This window comes from Grammomys surdaster, unplaced genomic scaffold, assembly GCF_004785775.1.
Source record: "Grammomys surdaster isolate TR1022 unplaced genomic scaffold, NIH_TR_1.0 138, whole genome shotgun sequence".
Taxonomy (NCBI): Eukaryota; Metazoa; Chordata; class Mammalia; order Rodentia; family Muridae; genus Grammomys; species Grammomys surdaster.
Genome location: NW_021604596.1, coordinates 8,495,697 through 8,511,948, shown reverse-complemented (window position 1 = coordinate 8,511,948; position 16,252 = coordinate 8,495,697). Strand labels below are relative to the sequence as shown.

The 16,252-nt window shown below is 41.5% G+C and overlaps 1 protein-coding gene across 2 annotated transcripts in view; it reads left to right on the top strand.

Annotated features, from left to right (window-relative positions):
• Pgr (progesterone receptor) overlaps positions 1–16,252 on the top strand; it is a 58,725-nt gene that overhangs the window by 21,051 nt on the left and 21,422 nt on the right. For both annotated transcript variants that reach the window (XM_028763417.1, XM_028763418.1), the window contains exon 3: positions 1,568–1,684. In XM_028763417.1, coding sequence (XP_028619250.1) covers positions 1,568–1,684 — 117 coding nt within the window. The remainder of the gene's footprint in view (positions 1–1,567; positions 1,685–16,252) is intronic.

Here is a 16,252-nt window from a genome sequence, read left to right as displayed (position 1 = left end):
TAGACTCTGAAGATCATAAAAAGGTATACACAGTTTAAAAGGAAAAGGTAGCTGGGATAGCTAACTTGGAAAGGTGCACAAGCACAAGGATCCATGCATGGTGGTGTGAGCCTTTAATCACAGTGTTGGAGAGGCAGAGACAAGAGGTTCCCAGGAACTTACTGAGAAGCCAACCTAGTCTAATTTGCAAGCACAAGGTCTCATTGAGAGATCTTTTGTAAGACTGTAAGGTTGACTTCTAGCCTTCAAATGTACACACACACACACACACACACACACACACACACAAATACAAAGGAAAAGCATAATATAATATAGTAGTTGCTATTGCTTCCCTTCTTTTCCCATTCTGAAATAGATGATAAATTTCCCCAGGAGAAAAGATGTCATCATGTTATGCCTTACAGTTCAGGAATTTCTTTCTCGAGTTTCAACATAGACAGGTCCTGTAAAACATTATTGAGAGCTAGACAGCATCTCCTATTGGGGTTGTCATCATGACATGCCTATGGTTAACTCCTGTTAGAGAATATATGGCTAGATAGATAAGTAGTTTAATAGATTGCCTTCTTATAGACTTGCAGAGTGAACATGTTATTTTGGACCAAGGAGAAGTTATGATGTACAAGGAACAAGCAAATAGGCCTGAGCATGCTACATCTTAAAACCTGAATATAAGCTGGGAAAGATTACTATTAAAAAAGTGGAGGCAACAGATGTTTTACTAGATTGTCACCCCCAACGTTTAAGACTATATAGGTTTCCATAATAACACTGAGACAAGGTCAGTCCATTTGTTCTTGACTCTTTAAATCTAAACATGCATCCAGGTACCTAAAAGAATGGTACCTATAATGAAGTCCCTTACATTCTTAACGGCTGGAAGTTCTGGGCAGACACTGAGCTACAGAGGCAGTGTCTGGGCTCCATCCTACATACATAGGTAACTCTTATTGGGACTGCATGATTGCCATGTTTCTTTGGCCAAACAGACTACATGGAGACATATCTTGGGTGATGGTGTGTCTGCTTTCCAGGTCTGATGGCCCAGCATTTAGTTCCAAAGATGCTCATCATTTAGAATGAACTGAATTTCCAGCCCCTATGTATCCATTATTAACATTTGGGTGTCTAGTTCAGTTTTCTGTAGGTGTCCATTGGAGTGACACATAACAGGGAATGTGGGTTATGTCTACACAGTAAGATTGTAACTTTATGTCAGTGTGCTCAACTATCAGAATGCCCCTTGCCACTTAAATTTAAATGCAGAATTACCAAGCTCTTTACCTGCCATGGCATAAAAATATTGTATTCAATTTAATAGTCATGACTCCCTTATTTAGATGTAAACTGTTGTTTAAATGTTTTGAGTACTCACTATTATCTTACTTAGGCCCTGAACTCAAAGGTGAGATACCAAGCAGGTCTGTCTCATTTCCAGCATACAGCATACAGTGGTGGCCTTCAAAAGGCAGGCTGCAAGGGCCATGAGCCTGATGCTCTGTGTAGACCTTTTGACTTTGAGTCTTTAGGACTTGTGAATAACTTGTCCTGTTTTCATTTTTAGGGCAGCATAACTATTTATGTGCTGGAAGAAATGACTGCATTGTTGATAAAATCCGCAGAAAAAACTGCCCAGCATGTCGTCTGAGAAAGTGCTGTCAGGCTGGTATGGTCCTTGGAGGTAATGTTGATGTTTTCATCGATAGCATAGTGCGCCTTGCTCTTCTATTCTAACTCTGAGTCAGAAGGATCACAATATTTTTTATTTATTTATTTATTTATTTATTTATTTATTCACTTTACATCTTAATCACAGTGCCCTTCCTTCCCATCATCCCACAGTTACCCTTACAAATCCCTCCCCCATTACCACCTGTAACTGCCCATTCTGCCCTACATTTGGGGGCCACTTTGTCCCTGCCTGAGCTGCTGCTCCAATCTGTGGTTCAGGGTCTAGCAAGAGAGAGAGAGAGAGTGGGGATGGAGGGGCAAGAGACTTGAAGAATGGAGACGAGACAGAGATCTTGTTCAAGTTCCTCCTTTATTGAAAGGAAATCATGGGTGTCTATAAGCACAAGCAGGGAAATTCAGCTGAAGACACTTTACCACGTGTACCTTGCAGCTGGGGGCATTAAACAACAAAACAGGATATGTAAGAAAAGCAAGATATTTATCAGAGTGTGCTCAGCTGTTGTAGGCTGTTGAAAACAAGTCTTTTGTCAGGGTATATGGCTCGAGATGGCTGCAAAGATGATAGCCGCTTTCTGCTTGGAGGTGGCTCCCACCAACCACCTTCCCTTCTCCTCAGATAAGGGGAAGTCCCCCTCGGGTACCACCCTGGCCTGTAACAGCCAGTCTCAGGAGGACTAAGCACATCCTCTCCCACTGAGGTCCAACCAGGTAGTCCATTTAGGGGAAGTGGATTCAATAGCAGGAAATAGAGTCAGAGACAGCCCCAACTCTGCTTCATTTCTTACAGGACCCTCATAGAGACCAAGCTGTACATCTGCTACAAATGAGTAAGGAAGGGGTTTAGGTCCAGCCACTTCCTCAAGCTCTGACTGATGTTTTGGCAATGGTATATGGGTTTATTTCTGGGAATCAGCTTTGCATCTGTTTCCATCAACTGCTGGATGAAGCCTCTCAGGAGATGGTTATGCTGGGCTTCTGTCTGAAAGCATAGTGGAGTATCATTAAGTGTCGGGATTGGCTCTTTACCATGGGATGGGTCTCAGTCAATAGTTGGCCTTTCCTCACTCTCTGCTCCATGTGTATCCCTGTGCATCTTGTAGGCAAGACAAATTTTGAGTTGAAGGTTTTATGGGTGGGTTGATGCCCCCTCCCTCAACTGGAAGTCTCACTTGGCTACAGGAGGTGATCACTTCAGTCTTCATATCCCTTGCTAGTAGGAGTCATCTCCTTCCAGGTAGGGTCATCTCCATAGACCCCTGGGAGCCTTCCCCATTCCGTGTCTCCTCCTAGTACCAGAGATGTTCCGCACCAGTTTTGTTTTCACACCCAGCCCTATCCTGCCTCCTAACCACACCTGATCCCAATCCTTATTCCCCTCCTCACACCCTCTCCAACGGATCCCTCCCTTCATCCACCTCTGATGTCTATTTAGTTTCCCCTTCTGAGTGAGATTCACACGTCCTCCCTTGAGCCTTCTTTATTACTCAGTTTCTTTGGGTCTGTGAATTGTAGCATGGTTATCCTATATTTGACGGCTAATGTCTACTTAGATGTAAGTATATACCTTGTGTGGGATACCTCACTCAAGATGCTATTTTCTAGTTGCATCCATTTATCTGAAAATTTCATGATATCTTTGCTTTTAATAACTGAGTAATAGTCCATTGTGTCAATATACTACATTTTTCTTTATCCATTCTTCAGTGGACAGATATGTAGGTTGTTTCCCTACATGTCTTGCTATTATGAAGAAAGCTGCTATAAACATAGCTGAGTAAGTGTCCTTGTGGTATAGTAGAGCACCTTTTGGGTATATACCCAGGAGCGATATAGCTGGGTCTTGGGATAGAGCTAGTCCCAACTTTCAGAGAAACCACCAAATTGGTATCCAAAGTTGGCACTCCTACCAACAGTGGAAGAGTATTCCCCTCCCTCCACAATCTTGCCAGCATGTGCTATACACTTGAGTTTTTGATCTTAGCCATTTTAAAGGGTATAAGATGGCCTGTTAGAGTGGTTTTGATTTCCCAATGACCAAAGAAGTTGAACATTTCTTTAAGTGTTTCTCGGTCATTAGAGGATCTTCTATTGAAAATTCTCTTTTTAGCTGTGTACCCCAATTTTTAATTGGGTTATCTAGTTTGTTGGTGTCTAATTTCATGTGTTCTTCATATATTTTGGATATTCACTCTCTGTCAGATGTAGTCTTGATTAAGTTCTTTTCCCATTCTGTATCTGCCGTTTTGTCCTATTGATGGCATCCTTAGCCTTGCAAAAGCCTTTCGATTTCAAGAAGTCCCATTTATTGTTGTTCTTAGTGCCTGAGCTATTAGTGTTCTGTTCATGAATTTATCTCCCATCTCAATATGTTTAAGGCAGTTCTCCACTTTGTCTTCATTATCTTTAGTATGTCTAGTTTTGTATTTTCATTTTTCTACATGGAGACATCCAGTTAGACTAGCACCATTTGTTGAAGATGCTCTTCCTGTTCCATTTTATGAGTTTGGTTTCTTTGTTAAAATTCAAGTGTTCATATGTGTTTGAGTTTATTTCTGAGTCTTCAATTCTATTCTATTGACCAAGCTGTCTGTTTTTATGCCAATACTATGTAGTTTTTATTACAATTGCTCTGTAGTATAACTAAAAATCAGGAATGGTCATACCTACAGACATTCTTTTATTGTTCAGGATTGTTTTAGCTTTCCTGCATTTTTTCTTTTTCCATATGAAACTGAGAATTTCTTTTTCAATGTCTGTAAAGAAGTGGGTTAGAATTTTGACCAGAATTGCATTGCATCTGTAGATAGCTTTTGGTAAGATGTACACTTTAACTATGTTAATCTTTCTGATCCATGAGCATGAGAAGAATCCCAATTTTTTCCCTATTAATAGGTTATTTATTATTTCAGATACTTCCCATTCTTTTCTTTAAAAAAATTATTGGATATTTTATTTATTTACATTTTAAAAGTTATCACCCTTCCTGGCTTTCCCTCTGCAAACCTCCTATCCCACCCCCTCCCCCTGCTTCTATGAGGGTGCTTCGCCAACCCACACTCCCACCTCATCACCCTAGCATTCACCTACAATGAGGTATTGAGCCTTCATAGGACCAAGGACCTCCCCTCCCATTGATGCCAGATAAGGCCATCCTCTGCTACATATGCATCTGGAGCCATGGGACCCTCCATATGTACTCTGTGGTTGGTGGTTTAGTACCTGGGAGCTCAGGAGGGAGTCTGGGTGGTGATGCAAACCCCTTCAGCTCCATTAGTCTTTCCCCTAAGTCCTCCATTGGGGTCCCTGTGCTGAGTCTGATGGTTGGCTGCAAGCATCCGCATCTGTATTGGTAAGGCTCTGGCAGAGCCTCTCAAGACAGGCTCTTGTCCTCAAGCACTTCTTGAGCAATAGTGTATCAGCAATAGTGTCTGGATTTGGTGTCTACATATGTGACAGATCCCCATGTGGGGCAGTCTCTGGATGCCCTTTCCTTCAGTCTCTGCTCCACTCTTTGTCCCTGTATTTCCTTTAGACAGGAGCATTTCTGGACTGATATTTTTGAGATGGGTGGGTGCCCCATACCTCAACTGGGAGCTGTGCCTAACCTCTAGATACGGTCTTTACAGATTCTCTCTCTTCTTTGTTGGGTATTTTAGCTAAAGTCATCCCCATTAGATCCTGGGAGCCTCTTGCTTTCCTGGCATCTGGGACTTTCTGGTGGCTACTCCCAGTTCCACATCCCCTACTGCTACACTGTTCAATTTCCTGTCCCTCTGTACATCTCCATTTCCTCCTACACCTAATCCTGCCCTCCTTTTTTTCTCTTCCCCCTCCTCTCTTCCTCCTAAATCCCTCCCACCCTCTACTTCCAGTGATTATTTTGCTCCCCCCTTCTAAGTAGCACTAAAGCACCCACACTTTGGTCTTCCTACTTCTTGGGCTTCATATGGTCTGTGAGTTGTATGGTGGGTATTCTGAGCTTTTTCCCTAATATTCACTTATCAGTGAGTACATACGATGTATGTTCTTTTGTGACTGGGTTACCTCACTCAGGATGGTATTTTCTAGTTCCATCCATTTGCCTGAGAATTTCATGAAGTCATTGCTTTCCCAATTTTTTATTCATCTTTATTCTTGTTTTTTCTTGTTTGTTGGTGGTGACCATTCATATTCCAATTTGAAGCAACCAACAGTATAATCTTGTTAATTCTGTGGATTTCCAGCATGCTAAGTTCTGTTGTACATCAGTAGACTTTATGATAGTATGTGTCTCTGTCTTTAGGTAGTACAGATTGTAGGCTAGCCACTGCTGCTTACCACTTGTGTGATTTTAAATGATTCTCAAGCCTGTAGGTGCCATTAGGCTCCTTGACTATAAAGTAAGAGATCAGAGGTATCTTCGAGCTTAGAATTCAATCCTGAAGGTTTGTCAGATGCAGGTTAAACAGTGACAAACTAAATGGCCACCACCACCATTGGACTGAGAATCTACTTGATGGACATGTAGTTGCTCCCTGCACAAGTTTTTGTTATTAGACTCTCTATGGCGTTTAATAATATGGTAATAAGTACATTAAAGTTGGACCTGGCAGATGACTGAGTAGGTAAAGATGCTTGCCACTAAGCCTAATGACTCGAACTCTGATTCCATGTGGTGAAAGGGGAAAACCAATGTTTCATAGTAGTACTCTGTTATTCATATATACAGTATCACATATGGATATGCCATTCAATCAGACATATGAGTTTGACCTCCAGAGTCCACCTTTTTAAAAAGGCTGGATATGGTAACTCTGACTTATGACCCAAGTTCTGGGGAGACAAAGACCAAAGTGTCACTGAGACTTGGTGGCTAATCTGTGTAGCCTACTTGACAAACTCTAAGGGCTGTAAGTAAACACCATTTCACAAAAGAAAAGGAGAAATATCTATGGTTGTCATTTGACCTCCACAAACACATGCACAAGAATGCATGCACACTCTTTTACACACACACACACACACATACACACACACACACATGCTCTCACACACATATACACAAAAATATTAGAGTCAGACTTCAAAATAATGGTTTGTTTATTCTTTGGGTATTTCATATATTTTTGGCCACATTCATTCCCTCTATAATATTTCACATATTTCCCCAGCTTCCCTACTCAGACAGCTTCTATCTGTTTCTCCCTTCCTCTTTCTCTTAAAAATAAAAAGATGTGGAATCTAGAGCCTGGGCTGGCTTGTGGTTGGTAGACCCAAATGACATTCCATTGGGAGGTGACAGTTGTATCCTACACAAGGATGCCTAGGAGTAAGTTCTGTATGTGGATAAAACCTGTAAAAAGCATAATGAAACATGCATCATATGTTGACATTAAAAGCTTTCTTCTTCCTGGTGCTGCCTAAGGCAAGCTTTCTTGTGTTCCCTCAATGTTCCATATTTCTTCCTTCAGGAGGTGTTATTTTTAGACCAATGTTCTTCAGATTTAAAACCTCACCCAAGTGCTATTTCCTCCCTAAAATTTTTGCCAGTGTTCTTGGGCAAAATTAACACCCGCTCAACATGCTGGCCACTTCGCAGTAACTCACTGAGTTAGAGCATTCCCGGTATTTTATGGTCTCATGATTACTGACTATTTTCCCCAAGTCAACGCCCAGGTCTCAAATGTGCTCATACAATGCCAAGCTGGGGAGGTACTTAGAAAGCAGTGACTACATCAGTACACCCACTTTTCAAGTCCTGCACCTCAATTTCCTCCTCCTTTTGTGTCAATGTTATCTCCAGAAGTCTTTGTGACCTTCCATGTTTTAGAAAGCCAGCCTTTCTCACAAGTCATGCATCTTGTCTGTGCTATAAGAAAGACTTGGAGATGCTGCGGCTTCTCTTGCCTCCACTCCTTCTTTTTCTATGGCACTGGAATCTCTAATACGATGGCCTACCTCCATCAGAATTATAATAATTTATCAATTCTTTGACAATTACATAATGGATTTTGATGATACTTAACTCCTGTTTCTCTCCCAACTTCTCCTAGTGCTATCCTACTCAACTTTCTATTCTCTCTCTCTCTCTCTCTCTCTCTCTCTCTCTCTCTCTCTCTCTCTCTCTCTCCTTAAATTAATAATCTGCATATCTACAGAGTTCCCTTTGACTGCCCACATACTTCTGGGTATGAGGTCACCCACAGAAGCTTGGCTAACCCATCTATCAGGAACTTTAATCATATTCTTCCTTAAATCCCTTTAAAACATTTTTCCCTTTAACCACAGATTAGAAATATAGTCCTGGACAGAATCTTCAGGGTCTGTCTAATGATGCAGGGTCTTACATAGAGAGTCTCCTGATGTCTCATGTCCGTGGACTCTGCCCTGCCATCCAAGCTTGTACAACTTTACATTTCCCTCTCTATACAAGCTTCTTGTCCATTTGCCCCATCGTTTGAGTATTCTCAAGCCATGCTCTAACACCTCCATTAATTACCATTGTATTTCCACAATTCTACATTAACACTTTTAACTTTTACATTTTCACTTTTAAGAGAGATTCCTCCCTCTTCTGACTTTTTTTTCTAATTCACTTCTCTTTCTTTCTTATTTGCTTTCTTCCTGCCTGCCCCTCCTCACTCCTCTTTTCCTTCGTTTTGAATATCAACAGAAAACTAAATTTTTCATTGTGGCCAATGCTTGTCTTTCAAGCATGAGGACGTTTTGTTTGATATTGAGAACTTACTCTTTAGAATGGCTGGGCATAGTGATCCTGGTTTTAGGCAGTAAAGACCAACATACCACTCGGGTTGATGGCCAGCCATTCTAGCCAATTTGGCACACTCCAGGGTTGTAACAGACAGTCTCACAAACTCCAGCCCTCACAGGGCTTGCACTTTGCAGGGTGGGAGGTGACACATATGTCAAAGGACAACAGGTTCTGTGAACAGTGTTAATCAGTGCATAGATGCATGAATGTCAGGGAGACAGCTGGTCCCTGAGCATCTTCCAGCTCACATCTCCATTCCAGAAGCAGAGCTATTTCTGAGACAACAGGTTTGATAGTGGTGACTTTCCTAAAGCAGTGTGAATACATTTCTAACAGATTAAATGTACATCCAATGTACTGTTGTAAAACAGTTTACACAATGGCTTGCACTCCTCCATGGGAAGAATGGATTAGACTAATACAGTTTCTGTTTAGTGTGTTACACACCCTGCTTAGACCTGTCCTTGCTGCTCTTACCCACAGACAGTCTAATCTCTACTAAGATAATTATGTTGTAAAAGGTGTGGGTCTGAGTCTGGACAGCAAGGGCAGATTTTGCCAGAAGATAAAGCGGATCCAGGTGGTATGCTATATTTTACCTGTTGCCTAATTTCAAGGAGGATAAAAGTGGGGAGAGAAGAGAAGCAGGTCCATCTGGGCCTTCTGTGTGCCACTTTCATAGTGCCCTGTCTTTTCCAAGTTCTTACAATTGGCCTTTCAGAGCCCCTCTAGTCACTGAAGCCGAAGTACCTAAGGGCTTCCTTTGCAAACTGGTTTCCTCCACATGCTGATCTTTATGTAGCTTTCACTACTCCGAACACTCCCACCTCTCCAGGAGGGCAGCATAGAAGACCCAAGGTCCCCACAGTGTTGTCCTAAGGATAAGGGAAGAACAGCTTCTGAGACATGACTAACATTTTCAAGGAGAGCCCTAGAGTATGAATGCTTTAGGAGAAAATGGAGAGTGGTGTTTATACAGTAGTAGTGTAGTCCAAAGAAGTACTAGATTGTACATCTTGGTGAGAATTTTTGTAGGAAGTCAGTGGAACCAGAAGTTAGCTTGGAGCAGCAGGAATCTGGAGTTTGAAGTCCATTCATCATAGTGTAGCATTGATCTTTTAAAGCAATTACTCTTGGTCTGTCTGTGAATAAACCCCATTTTCCCATGCAACATGTCTTCCATCCCTAAAATTGTCTTTCTCTTGTCCTCAGCCATCTCCACCACTGTTTCTGAAGCCCGTGATCTGGGTCACCTCCTTCTGTGTCTATAGATGGTTTGCCTCTGCCTGCTTTCAGACCAATGCTATACTCTGATGAATGGATATTCAAACTCCAGATATTAAACATTTATATAACAAAACACTATTTCATTTATGTACCCAAGAGGATATATATTTGTTTTGGCTACTTTATACTAGGGAACTGGAGGACACACCCTCAGGTCAGCTAGCCCATAAAAGTTTTCATGTATATGCCTTTTCACATTTTAAATATTGCTAGTTTCCCTTCATTCTCAAACCCCATTACATATAAAAGAGGCTCACTGATGGAAGCATGCTATGCAAAGGCATTATATTCTCTATGATTTTAGAAGATCTGGGCCATAGGACAACAATAAAAATGGAAATGAAAGCATGGACAAAGAAGCTTTTCCACCTGGCTCCTAGCTCTGCATCTTTTCTGATTCATGAGACTGCAGCCACTGGGAAGTAAACTGTTGGCTCCACTCTAAAAACCAGTCCCACCTGCAAGCAGGAGAAATACAAAGAAATCTGGAGCAACTGCAAGTGCATATGCATCAGAGATCACCCTCAATGTCTCTCCTCAGATGCTAGACACTCTGTTGAATGTCACATCTGAACTTAGAATAAGGTACAAATCAGAGCTCTAATTCATAAAGTTAACTAAATGAGGAAATGTAGATTAAATGCAAGAATTAATTCTTTAAAGTAGCATTTAAAGTATATTCTACTAAGTGGTCTTTCCTGCTTACTTCATACATGAGTTCTTACCCCTAGAAATAATTAAAGATATATTATTTTTCTCTTTAAAAGCCAGATATTTTCAACAATGTTCCAAACCACCACTAAAGTTGTTTGTCATTTTTAGTTTGTCTTTTCAAACATCATGCTGTCTTCAAAACAATTGAATTTCACAGTGTGGATGGCTCATAAAGATTATAATAGTGTAACTTTTTTGTTTGTTTAGTTTTTTAGTTTGTATTTTAGTTACCGTGTTTCTCCTTTCCCCTTTTCCCCTCAAAGAGCCCTCCCTGCTTTTCTTTGTGTAGGGTTGAGTTCTCTTGGGCTTTTTCCAATCCAATTTGTTGTGTCCGATGATATCAACTTTGTCCATATGTGTTGCTAGGAGACATAATCTTACAGCAAACTCCTTGGTCCTTTGGTTCTTACACACTTTCTGCCTCCTTGTCCACAGTGCTCCATGAGCCTTAGGTGTGGGAATGTTTAATAGATGTATCCATTGAGTCTGGCCTTCACGACTCTGCATCTTGGTTGGTTGTGAATTTCTGTAATGCTTTCTGTCTGTCGCAAAGAAAAGTTTCTTTGATGAGAGGTGAAGACTTCACTTAACTGTAGGTATAAGGACAACTGCTTATAGATGACTGTTAGGGCTCATGCTGGGTAAGTAAATTGTTGATTTTCTTCCAGAAACCATGGTTTTACTAGCACTGAGTAGTTAGCTTGGTTCCCAGCACCAGTGGTAGAGCAGTTCTTGAGAGATAGTTTGGGGGTTAAAAATTAGCATATTTCAGGGCTATATACTAGAAAGAAACATTGAAATGTATCATTCTAATACATTGTGGCCCAAGAGCACTGTCAGGAACAGAAACACAATAGTGGCCTATCTTTTTACACCATAAATGGATTTATACAGAAGTTTATTAGCATGGTATGCTGAGATTCAAACATAGCTGATTCTTGCTGAGAGTCATTGGCAAGAATCTGCACAATAAATAATCCAACTCATGTCACCCAGGAAGAAGGTCATTAGTGAAAAGAATTAGATTCAAAGTGTCAGCACAGGTTAAGTTCAGTTCAAGTTTCTGCAGTAGAGGAGCTCTCAAGTTTCTGTAAGCTGTAGGAGATGGATTCTCCTTTGAGTGACATATGAGTTATTCTGAGCTGGTTCCTCCTACATCAACAGAATACTGTGGAAGTAATTGCAGCTTGCACACTGCTGAAGGAGCCTAGAACTCTCCTCCTCCTTCTTCCTTCCATCTTTCTTTTCTTCCTTCCTTCCCCTTTCCCCTTCTTCCTTCCCCTTCTTTCGTCAATTAGTTCCTTCTTCCTGAGGTTTCTGATTTCATATATAGACCTAAATAAATGTGAAATACAAGAGGACACTGGAAAATCTTTCCTTGAATTTAATAAAATCCTATGGTGGAATGTCAGAAGAAATATGGCTTTGACATGCCAAGACATAGATTCTGCTAATGGGCTGTTTGTTCCTATCTGCTCCACTGACTGTGTTCTCATCCTAGGATGATGTTGAGGCTCTCTGCTCTTCTCAGTACATGTGATTCTTGTTTTTATGAATCACTTCCCTGGCTTTTCACAGGTCACAGTGAACTTTCACATTTAGTTCATTGCTGTGCATTACTGAGTAGGAAGATAGTTCCACCCCTAAGGATGGCAATATATCTTCTCAGTAAGGCTTTATATGCCTAAATTCTTGCCTTTAGAAAAACATTTCTGCATAATGACTCACACTCAGAGGGGGGGGAGAGAGATTCCTTTTACATTTGTAGAAAGAATGCTACAGTACCATGAATGTGACTAATAGCTCTTTGAAATATAAGGTGTTTCTGTATAGAGCAATAAGTCAGTGAACATGTCACTAATTAAATGGATGTTCGTTGGAATGTGATTGTAGCTAAGGTTCTTTTCATAAAGAGTCATACACTCAACGTTGAGTGAAGAAACCAGTTTCTGCCCGACTCCCCTCTCGTCTCCTCTCCTCACACAGCCCTGCTTCTCTTCATGCAGAGGAGGATGTGCTGGGATGAAGAGGATGAGTCTTATGGAAAACTCTTGTACACTGCACTGCCATCTATGCTTGCTCTGGATAACCTGCAAATATGAATTTCCAGTTGCCCAAAATGTGCCTACATATATTCAGAAGTTTAGGAGCTTGTTCTGTCCTTTGTTTAAAAACAGTAACAAAACAACAACAAACAAAACTGAAGCCACAATTCTCTTCTTAAGGCAAGTTGCTGTGGATGATGACTTCGCCCTGTCTTCCTCTCACAGACAAATCCTTTTCCATGCTTTGAGCCAGCGTTTCAGTAGGAAATCACCATACCCCTGCCCTTGCTCACCCTGAATTCTGTAGCCTCAAGCTGTGTTCTGATCATTGTCTAGGCTGTACAGTCTCCCACACATGTGAACAAGAGACAGCTGAGCTGCAATCTCAGCTTTTAGCTTAACATTCTTCTCTGTTCATACGGAGCACTTTTATAGCTGCTTCTAGAACTGTGTGGAGTATCTACCAGAATCCTCTACTCTCCAGGTCCAGATTGAGTAGAGATAAATGGGTTCACATTTCTATTTTTCAGGTGATATTGAGTGATTGAGAGAACATGAGTGTTTTTAACTCAACTCTTATACAGTTGTACAAATAATTGCATTGACACCTTTGTTTTCTTTGAATATATGTAGGCACATTTTTTGGACTGGAAATTGTAGATGGACCCTGACATAAAAATGCATCATCTCATTGTCATTTCAACCTGTTCATTTTCCAGTTACTCATATCATTGCTATTGATTGCATATTTTAGTCAGTTTAGTATTGTAATTCATGATTCTTCTATGGGTTGTGTAGTTCGGGTTTTTTCTATCTTGATGAGGATTTTAAAAAAATGAGTGTGTATATGTATGTGTAATGTGTGTGGGCTTGTGTGTATGCATGTTTTTATGTGTCTGTGGAGGCCTAGACTTGATGCATGGTGACATTCTCAATCTCTTTTCACTTAATTTATTCATCTGTTATCTCTAATTGAACCTGAAGCTTTCTAATTCAAGGAGCATGATGAAGTTATAGAAGAGATTCTGGTGATTTCCTGCTTTCCTTCTGCTTGTCCATTTTACTCACTCTTTCTCTCTCTGTGTCTCTGTCTGTCTCTGTCTGTCTGTCTGTCTGTCTGTCTGTCTCTCTCTCTCTCTGCCTCTCTCTCTCTCTGCCTGCCTCTCTCTCTCTCTCTCTCTCTCTCTCTCTCTCTCTCTCTGTTTGTGTTTGTGTGTATGAGTCAGTCTGTTTGTCCATCTGTTGGTCTTCACACATGCCAAACAAGAACCTTCCCACTGAGTTGCATTCCTGATGCCCTTATAATTTGTATTCTAAGACATCAAAGAGTTTATATTTGTTCAATAAGTTGCCAAAGTTGGCTTTGAATTCCAACATTTTATATTAAGTGTCAACTTGAAACTGTAGCAGGAAACGTAGGAAATGTAGTCCATGCACTAGCCTTTCTCATCTCGTGGGGACTCTCTAACCTGGAGCCCCGAAATCTCTCCACCCACCTCACTAAGTTCCCACTGGTAGGTCATTACCATGCCAGCCCCAAGCTTCTAAATTCCCATGGCCTTTCGGGGTGTACTTGTTGCAAATCAACGCTTTGCCATCATACCTTTCTCCCTGGAACCCAGTTGAGTCACCACATGAAGGAAAACATCACAAAATCCCTGGGAATCAATAAGTAACTAATCACCGGGAGCAGCAACTAGCATCCTAATTTATAAGCCATTCTAAGTACATCCTCTGGTAGCGGATCCAAATGGATCTGCCACCTGAAACGGGAGCCTTCCCTACCTACATTTTTGCCTCTATATTCCAGTCCTCCAGCTCACTCTCCTCTCCTCTTCTGCTGTCTCCCTGTCCGACCTGGAAGTCATGCCTACCCATCCAGTGATTGGTTTCCTTGAAATCTTTACTAATTAGAAGGGTCACATGAAGTCACCCGAGTACATGACTCCTTCCTCATCCCAGGCAGTCCCACTTGGGGAAGCGGAATTAATATCAAAATACAAACAGCACCAGGACTAGCCACAAGAAAAATTCAGCTGTTCAAGCCATGTGATGAAAATGTTAAGCATATAATTATCATTGTAAGTTAAAATATACTAAAAGAAATAAGAATTCAGAAGGAAACCCACATGGAGTTATCGTTAGAGTTGAGCAAGGGTATATAATATTGGCTATTAACTATTGCCTTGTTAAAGTGGAACCAAACATTAAAAATTATTGGAATCAATAATTTTGCTTGTAAATTCTTCCCTAAAAACCTCACTCCATGAGGACTTAGCCCACAATACACCCCAGGGGGAGAGGTAAGGAGCAGAGAGCTGGGCTTTACCATCATATACCCTGAGCTTCTGAGCTGAGCCCTGCTTTCCTGCTCCAACACCAGGTGTGAAGCCCCCATTCCTTACATCGTCCCCTACCTACAAATACAATCATTAGTTTTCACATTGAGACAGCAGTGGAATTAGATTGCACATCTGCAAACTTCCCAATTTACTGTGAGAGCTCTGTAAGTCTGACTTTTCTTCTCTTTACTGACATATTCCTTTCCCGAGAAACTTGTCTGCCTTCTGCACGGGATTCTCAATCTTTTTCCTGTTGACTCTGGGAACTCTCCCTCTATGACTTACAAGTTTTTGCTGATGTTTGTGGGGTTTCATGGCAGAACACTCATCCTTTGTCATTATGACAACACCTGAACCAAGAACTAAGTACACTGGCACTGTTTATTACCAGTGTATAGTAGGAACTAAGGCATCCATATCTTGCCACCTACAGCAGTAACTTCCACTCATGTCCCCCAGTCTAATGCCTAATTCATGGGGGTGTTTTCTTAATTATGCTCAGTGCTGTAGGAACAAACAGATGTCTGAGTTACATCAGGTACAAGAGCCAGGATACTGCCACCTCTGTTCCAAGAGCACCCAACCTTTTGCAGACCTGTGTTGTGTGACATTATTCCCAGGGAGACATGAACAAATGCCTGTTTGTCCCAGAAAGGAACTAATGACAGACAAATATGATGATGCTTTCAAAGTCCAGTTTGATGAACCAGTGAGTTTATTGGGATCATTTATAGAACCATTGACAATCCAGAAATAGTTACATCACCAAAGGCCACCCTAGCATGGTGACATATCAGGAAAGATGGAACCCTAAAATACTCTGCATGGCTTACAAGCAGCTCAACAGGTTGAAGAGTCGCTCCGCAAGGTTGCTAGGAAGAACTTCCTCCCCTGGGAGTTCTAAAACTTAAATCTTTAAGTTTCAGTTCTCCCAAACTTAATAATGTTTTTACCTCCTCAGTGTCATGAGCCTTTTCCGTGGAGAAATGTTTCCACTTAGAGGGAATTGCTGTGCAACAACCTGACATCGAGAGATGTGTTTGGATGCAATGATTGGTATCCCAAACACATGTAGCATATTGGCCACAGGTAGGCATGCCTGGACCATTAAAGTCACCAGGCCTCTCTCAGAACCATGGCACAGGCCCTTCACATTGAAAAGGTATGCCTGATGGTTGGAGCCAACCATCAGACTGAACTCAGGGACCATGATGGAGTAGCTGGCAGGACTGGAGGAGCTGAGGGCAACCCCTTAGCAAGAACAACTACGGCTGGCCAGACCACCCAGTGCTTCCAGGTACTAGACCACCAACCAAGTAGTGTACAGGGAGGGATCCATGGCTCCAGATACATAGGTAGTAGAGGATGGCCTTCTCTGACATCAATGGGAGGGGAGGCCCTTTGTCCTGTGGGCATTT